This window comes from Kryptolebias marmoratus, linkage group LG16 (genome assembly GCF_001649575.2).
Source record: "Kryptolebias marmoratus isolate JLee-2015 linkage group LG16, ASM164957v2, whole genome shotgun sequence".
In the NCBI taxonomy this organism is placed as follows: Eukaryota; Metazoa; Chordata; class Actinopteri; order Cyprinodontiformes; family Rivulidae; genus Kryptolebias; species Kryptolebias marmoratus.
This window is the reverse complement of record NC_051445.1, coordinates 32,103,827-32,112,202: the sequence shown is the minus strand read 5'-3', so window position 1 is coordinate 32,112,202 and position 8,376 is coordinate 32,103,827. Positions and strand designations below refer to the sequence as shown.

Genomic DNA, 8,376 nt, shown 5'->3' with positions numbered 1-8,376 from the left:
TGTTTTTGTTTCTGAAGCCCTTCTCTCGCAGATGCCGTCTGATGGTTATTGGGCTGCAGTCAGCACCAGTAATGGTCTTAATTTGGGTAGAGGATTGTCCTGTGTCTTGACGGACAGCCAATCGGATCCTGCGGCTCAGAGCTGGTGAAATTTTTTTGGGTCTACCACTTGACTTTTTTGTTCCATAACCCTCAGGATCATTTAAAAAACGCAAAATGATTGTCTTACTGCGTCCAACCTCAGCAGCGATGGCACGTTGTGAGAGGCCCTGCTTATGCAGCTCAACAATCCTACTACGTTCAAAGTCAGTGAGCTTTTTGGCTTTTGCCATCAGGAGGTCTTGACAGTGTAAAGACTTGACAGAAAATGACATGGAATCCAGATTTTTGCACAGCTTTTGGCTTTTAAAGACTATAGTCTTAAACTTTTGATCAGCTGAAAAAATCATGTTTGAGTGTAAATGCAGTTTGCAGAAAATTCCCCGCTCAAAACTTCTTGTCTCTTGCACTGATTTTTTCATTTAACACTGTGAAGCTCTACTTAGAACCTTCTTAAGATCCAATAGTGCAAAATGCAAATTCTTGCAATTTTTTGACTGGTCTTAAGATTTTGATCAGGAGTGTATATGAATGAACTGTGCCCACATAGGTGTCCAAGTATCCCAGCTGACTTCATGGTCCCAAAAACAAGCCACTTGTCCCAGATATATTCATCTTTTGCCTTTGTAGTCCACCTTTTCACTCCTTGGCCAATTATTAATTATAATTCATTAAATTTCTTGACCTCAGTTTTTCTCATCTAAAACAGAAGTCTGAAAAACATCCACCTGGCCCTTATTCTGAGTTTTTGTCTCAAATATCAGACATATTTAACTGTATAATTTATTACTTAATACTGATAAAGTCATAATCATATGGGATTTCAATATTCATGTAGATGCTGAAAGTGACAGCTTAAAAATAGCCTTCAAACACTAGCAAGAGTCATGTTTTATCTAAAATGTCCACAAACCTTTACTATATGAACCAGATGAAGAGAATGTATAGAAAGTGAACTCTTAACACTTGACCAAATTTGTTTTATAAAAAACAAAAAGAAAAACAGAAGAGTAAAATAATTCTCTTCAGGTTTATTTGCTGAAAAGCAGCTGAGCGAGAACACAGTAGTTCCTTCTGTCACATCAGGTGTTAACATGGAACTTTTAATGCCAATTATTAGTCTAATACAGGATAAAACGTAATCAACAGAATAAGAAGGGATCAAATGAAACCCAATGTAATGAAAACAGTCACACTTTTCAAACATTTAGTGTCCAACACAAACAGTCCTGAAGTAAAAGGATTTCTGACAGCACATTCAATGGAGCTGCTTAACATTTCTGTAAAACAGAAAAAATTACTGTAGAAAAGGTCCTTCAGTAGTTTTTTTTACTTTACCCAGAATATTACTCATCATCATCATCAATTGAATCAATATCCAAATTTTGATTGTATTAGTTTAAACTGCTGCTTTACTCGTTTTAAAAACAATAACATCTGTTACTGAGTGACTGAACTTCTACTGATAGTTTGGACTTGATTTACCTGTGGAATGGCTCTGCCATGATCATGAGATGCACAATTTATTTACAACATAAACAATGAGATCCACATAATTGGAAAAAAAGTAATTAACAGCTCACTGAGTAAGCTACATATCTAAATCCATTTATTTGAATCAATGTGATATAAAATACTGATTTACATCTGTGTTAAAAATGTCTGACAATCAGACAAAGAACACATCTACACTAACAACAGAACCTGTAACAGATGTGTAGCTACATCTGGTTCTGGTTCTGATGGATGAGCATCTGTTCAAATGTACAGTAAACATTACTGATGAAAACTTCAAAACCAAACAAACTGTATAAAAATACAAGTTTCTTCAAAAAACAGACGATGTTCATCTGAATTCTTCACAACACTGAGATACGTCTGTTTACAGGACGAACAACTTTCACCAGTTTGAACCACAAAGGCCTGCTGGGTGGTCCTCCATGGTGAAGGTTCTTCATCTGGTGAGCAGAAACGTGGTTCTTCATATGGGGAGCAGAAATGGTGGGCAGTGGTTCTTCAGCTGGTGAGCAGAGTTAGTCCTGGTATGGTCTCTATGCAGCTACTGTACTGACAGAATGCTGCTGCTTGTGTTGATGTGCTTGTTTTCTCTTCTGGATGAAGACATACAGAGCTGTGAGGGGAACACAGCTCACTGATGACACCAGCAGCAGTCCGATGAAAGCCTGACCAAACAGAGGATACTCTGCCTGCTCTGATTTACCCTGAAAAAACAACAGATACAGTTAAAGAACACCCAAAAACCTTGGGTTTCAGGTTTTTTTCAAATCACAAATTCTAGTAAATTTAAATTATGTCAGTTTGCAGACACATTATTTCTGCTGCGACCATGTTTTCCTTAAACAATGTTAAATCTTCTCTGTGACGTGTTTGTACCAGGAATTATGCCGTGAGGTGCAAAAGTATTAACTACTGGGATGCAATAAATCTCCACAAAAAACTCCAGATTAATGAAAGTAAACAATCCTGGAAGAAAAACCTGTTAGAGGTTGGAAAAGACTTGAGACACCGTCCACAGGTTCACACAACATAAACTATACAATCATCTCTGAAGTCAAATATCACCAATGAAACTAATGATAAAAAAGAGACAATCAATGATTCAAACATTAACAAACAGGAAGATGTTCTGTCCAAACAACAACAACTGACATTAAATGAACGTTTAATCGAAAATAAAACAACATAACATTCAATTCAACATTGTTAAATTAATAGTAACACCAACATGACAACTAGATAAGCAGATTAGTTTATACATTATACTTGAAAAGATAATGGATAAGATTAAACTGATTTTTTATGAGATGTGACGAGTGCATTTCATAAAATAGATAGCATCATGAAGAAAGAACATTATGTGGAAATACTGAAGCAACATCTCAAGACATCAGCCAGGAAGTTAAAGCCTGAGCACAAACAGGTCTTCCAAATGGACAATGACCCGAAACATACTGCCAAATTAGACACAAAGTGGGTTAAGGACAACAAAGTCAATATCTTGGAGTGGACATCACAAAACCCTGATCTCAATCCCATAAAAAAATGTGGGAAGAGCTGTAAAGGTGTATGTGAACAAAGTGGGCTACAAACCTGACCTGGAAGATTGGGACAAAATACCAGCAGACTATTGTTAGAAACTTGTGGAAGGAAACCCAAAATGTTTGACCCAAGTAATAGTTTAAAGAAAATAGATGGAAACTTCTTACTTTGAAGAAAAAAGAAAGTCTCTCTCTCATTATTTGGGCATTTAACAAATAGAAATTTTCTGGGGAATCCTAACAGGAAAGGTTTGGTCTGATTTAATGCCAGACAGTGAAAAAAAACTGAATGTGTCTGTTTATACAGTGTATCTAGTTTCACCTGTATATGATGTTACAGAAAACAACCATCTACACATGCTTCACAGTATAACACTGAGACCAAGCTAATAACTATCACACATTATTCACATTATTCAACCACTGCTCATTCAGAGATTTTACATCAACCTGGACAGAGAGAAAATAAAACCTCACCAAGTCTTCGTTCCATGCTTGATATGTAGGGGTTCCTCCTTGGATGTAGCTGACGATGTAGAACAAGAAGAGGGCAATAAGGAGAAGAGGACTTACTCCTGCCCACATGATCTTCCAGTACCAGTTCGGACGATGACCAAGCATGTCTTCAATATCCTTTTCAAACCTGAAATGAGTAAAACAACCCTTCAAATCGTTTCACCAGTGAATCCTAATTATTTGATTCTTTCATGGAGTCAGATGGACATTTCACATCTAAGGCCTGGTTCAGAATTACAACCAAGAAATCAATCAGGACTAGGAAGTGGTCCGTTGTAGTTTGCTTTGTTTCTCTTGTTTAGTAAAGTTTATCTTCTACAATAATGTTTTATATTTCTGAGTTTTAATCATTTCATTCAGTTTTCTTCCACCTGGCTTTCTGTTTTATTTTATACATTTAATTAGGTGTATTTTTTGTTTCTATCAGCATATCTGCAGCCTTTTGTCATTCCTTTCTCAGTGCATAAATACTCCCTTTGCTTTTTGTTGTTTTCATGTACTGTCCATGAGTAATTTCTTTGTTCTTGTTCAGCCTAAACCTTAGGTTAGAATCCTCAATATAATCAAAATCTTTCTTAAACTTGTAAATAGAGAACTGACCTTTGCAGATGAACCACAAATAATAATTATCAAATATTGTTAATATAAGTAGTTGTTGGAGCTTGAACCTGGAAGCTGAAGCAGAACGTGACCAGCTCCCTTGTTGGTTGGTTCCAGTACTGGTTTTAAATCCCAACTACTCTATGTAAATGAACGGGACATTGCCCTTGTTAAAAAACAAATATACACCTGCAATAACTTTTGTCTGTTGTTACCTTGTTGATTCCCCTAGTTCTTTCTTTGCTGCTGTACGTTCAAATATTCATTTTTCCAACACGTTTACAGACAGTCAAATTTGTTTCCCCACTCCTCATGAACAAACTGCTCCATCTGTCTCAGGTTTGAAGGATTCATCCTCCAGACTGCATGTTTCAGCTCTTCCACAGATTTACAACAGGATTTAGATCAGGGCTCAGGATACTTCAGAATAGTCCAATGTTTGGTTCTGAGCCTTTCTGTGTGTTTTGGATCATTATCCTGTTGGAGGATCCATGACCTGCAACTGAGACCAAACTTTCTGACACTGGGCAGCACATTTAGCTCCAGAAAGCCTTGCTAGTCTTGAACAGATTCAAGACACCCTGTGCCAGATGTAGCACACCAAGCCCAGAACAGACCTGAGCCTCCTCCATGTTTCAGTGTCGGTCCACTGTTCAGTGTTATACTGTGAACATAGAGCTGATGTGACTTCCATCTGTCCAAAGGACATCCTCTCAGAAGCTTTGTGGTTTGTCAAAATGCATTTTAGCAATTTCCTGTCTCACTTTTTATAATTTGCTTTCAACAGTGGTGTCCTTCGTGGCCATTTTCAATTAAGTCCACATTGACGCAAATATAAAAATTAAAAATTGATAGTTAGTAGTCCAAAAGGAAATTTTAAAATAAAGTAATGCATGAAGTTATGTTAAGATATATGTGGTATCAAAACATTTTTGTCATTAGGATTAAATGTGTCCATGTTTGTGTAGCTTAGCTATTTTAAGATAATTTAAGGAACTGATACAATTTGAAGTTTTTTTAAGATAAATATCCTCCATATTTGAACTATATTCATTGAACAGGGCAGTGGCAGCAGCTCAGGTAGGTGTTTGTCCTGTAACTGGAGGGTTGCTGGTTCGAGCCCCTGCTCTGTCCATCTCAGCTGTTGTGTCCTTGGATAAGACACTTCACCCACCTTGCCTACTGGTGGTGGTCAGAGGGCTCGGTGGCGCCGGTGTGATGGCAGCCTCACTTCTGTCAGCCCGCCCCAGGGCAGCTGTAGCTACAATGTAGCTTACCACCATCAGTGTGTGAATGTGTGGATGAATGTAGGATTGGGGTCCTTGGACTAGATAAAGTGCTATACAAGTGCAAGTCATTTACCATTTATATTCATTGAATACAGCCAATATGGCACAAAATGTTCCTAGGATTTCTACGAGTTAACCAAAATTCAAAAGCAAGGACTGATTTCAATAATTGATTTTTAGTAAACTTTTTTTTGTCAGTTTCAAGGTATTTCGGTGACCTTTGTGGGCTTTTCTTTCTTTAACAAAAGGCACAAACAAATTTGACTGTGTCTAAGCCCTCAGAAGGAATAGTCTGGTTTAGGCCTCAATTGGTCCACATGCAGGCCAAAGACTGGTTTGTAAATGATTTCATTTGTAAGGAGCAGCACATCCAAAACAGTGAGTGTTAGGGTTTTTACATTATCAGCCTTTGTGCTCATGTGGAACACTGCCTACGTGAGAGACCAAGGTCAGACGGCGGGCCGGCGGGCGCCACACCATCTGGCTCTCCCAAACAGTGATGTGTTATGTGTTTTTGCTATGATCAGAACTGGCCTTGGCCTGCTAAGATCAACCCCTTTTTTCTTATTATTTCTTCTTCCTTTAAATAAAGAGAAAGCCCAAGTGGAGGGGCAGAACTTCCTGGACAGCACGCCATTAGGAGCTGTTGTGGAATCTCTCTTCTTTGCGAAGGCCTTCACAAAAAGACAACAAGCCTCTCCGGTGTGATTTTTTCTTAGCAGGTTAAATAAATGAAAACCCTGACAGTGAGTGATGGTCAGCAGACACATGACACATGAGGACAAGTGTTCTGCCTGATATTGGAACCAATGGGAACATGAGGACACCCACACATGTACTGAATGTTCTGCTCCACCTAGACCAGTGGTGTCTGATCCTGGTCCTGGGGGGCCACTATCCTGTTTCCCTGCTGTTAATCACTCACTCATTCATTTAAGTCAGGTGTGTTACAATAGAGAAACACCTAAAACATGCAGGATAGTTGGACACTACTGCCTTCGACAGACCACACCAGGGGAGGATCCTTGTATTACAGCATTACAGAACCCTATAAAATGTGGGCACACAGGTACTGGACTCTGTACAACTCTGGAGGACCATCATTGTGCTTGTACTGCCAACGCTGTTACCCATTTGATCTGATACTGTAATCTGTAATACAGACACATGACCTTTGAACATGAGCAATTTCATTTCATTTCCTCTACTCTGTCCCTCCTTTTGTTGTCAGTGAGTTTACAGTTTACAAAATTACTTTCAGTCACTGATAGTGAGTTGTAAAGTCTTTAAAATCACCTAAACATTGAATTTGATGTGTAGGGGTTTTTAGTTACAATTTTTATGTTTCCACCTGGTTAAAAGTAAATTCATAAATAGATAAACTATTCGGTTAAAATCATAATAGCTGTCAAAGTTTTTAATTTTATTTTTATGTTTCTAACACAATTTCTACATCATTAAATGCTTGTTTGGGGGTGTTCATAAAAATTGCATTAGAAAACAGCAAATATTCCTCACCTTACAACTAAATTTCACGATCAGTTCTGATCAGTTATGGAAATTATTTTGTTAGAATCAGTGTTGTGTCGTTCATGAATGATTTGTTCAAACGAACAAATTTTTGAGTAAATCAATTGAACCAAATTGCTTTATTCACTGATTTGTTCCTTACTTAGTTCAGTTCAGAAAAAAAAGAAATTAGAATAAAATAAAATAAGAAAAAAAATGGGAAAAAACATGTTAGTTCAGTTGAGTTCAGCGAGTTTATTCACCTATTTCTGGTGCTATTCAAAAAGTCATTATGAAACATTGGTACTGATTATTATAACTGAATATTAATCTAATTATTGATTCTGATTTAGCACTTCCAAAACCACTTTTTCTTAGTTCTGTTATTTCTGGTAATTATTTATGTGAAAACTGTCCTTGTAGATAGGATGATTGAAACTTTTGACTTCTTTTTGGATACATACAGTACATTAAACACTTCATCCCCAAAAGGCTTAAATGAGGAGTTTAATATTATACCTTTTACAGGACACTGAGGGAAATAGCTAATAAAAAAATCAATAGACAACAAAGATAAAGATAATGAACTGATGCCAAGCTAGAATGCAAATAGAAAACTAATAATCAAACAGCGAAGTTCCTAAACTTATAGACTTTTTTCTATATTACATCTTGTGCAATTATAGATCAGATTTCCTTTTTCCTCTTGTCTGGCTTCTTTAATGGATTATAATCTTCATAATTTGTGGTTTATGTACTTTCTTGTCTTGCTGACAAGAAATTAGTAATTATGATGTTAATTGCAACCCAATCCTTTGATAGGTTACTGATTATGTGACAAATTATATACCGTATTTTCCGGACTATAAGTCGCTCTGGAGTATAAGTCGCACCAGCCATAAAATGCATAATAAAGAAAAAAAAGACATATATAAGTCGCACTGGAGTATAAGTTGCATTTTTTGGGAAATTTATTTGATAAAATCCAACACCAAAAACAAACACGTCATCTTGAAAGGCAATTTAAAATAAAAATAGAATAGCGGCATCAACAGGCTGAATAATTGTACGCTAACGTTACGTAACTTACGTAACACAAACAATGAACTGAGAACGTGCCTGGTATGTTAACATAACATATGAAGAGTTATTCAGATAACTATAGCATAAATAACATGCTAACAAGTTTACCTAACCATCCGTGTCACTCCAAATCACTAAATCCAATGAAGTCTTCATCCTCGGTGTCACTTTTAAACAACTCCGCTAACTCCGGAGGTAGAAGATGCGGCGCTTCCTCTTCTA

At 37.0% G+C, this 8,376-nt stretch overlaps 1 protein-coding gene across 1 annotated transcript in view; it reads right to left on the bottom strand.

Annotated features, from left to right (window-relative positions):
* Positions 1–1,123: 1,123 nt before the first annotated feature.
* LOC108250047 (sodium- and chloride-dependent transporter XTRP3) overlaps positions 1,124–8,376 on the bottom strand; it is a 39,474-nt gene continuing 32,221 nt past the window's right edge. Inside the window, exons 10-11 of the mRNA XM_017439745.3 lie at positions 3,635–3,800; positions 1,124–2,320 (exon numbers count right to left, since the gene is read on the bottom strand). Of these exons, the coding sequence (XP_017295234.1) occupies positions 2,150–2,320; positions 3,635–3,800 (337 nt within the window). The 3' untranslated portion in view covers positions 1,124–2,149. The remainder of the gene's footprint in view (positions 2,321–3,634; positions 3,801–8,376) is intronic.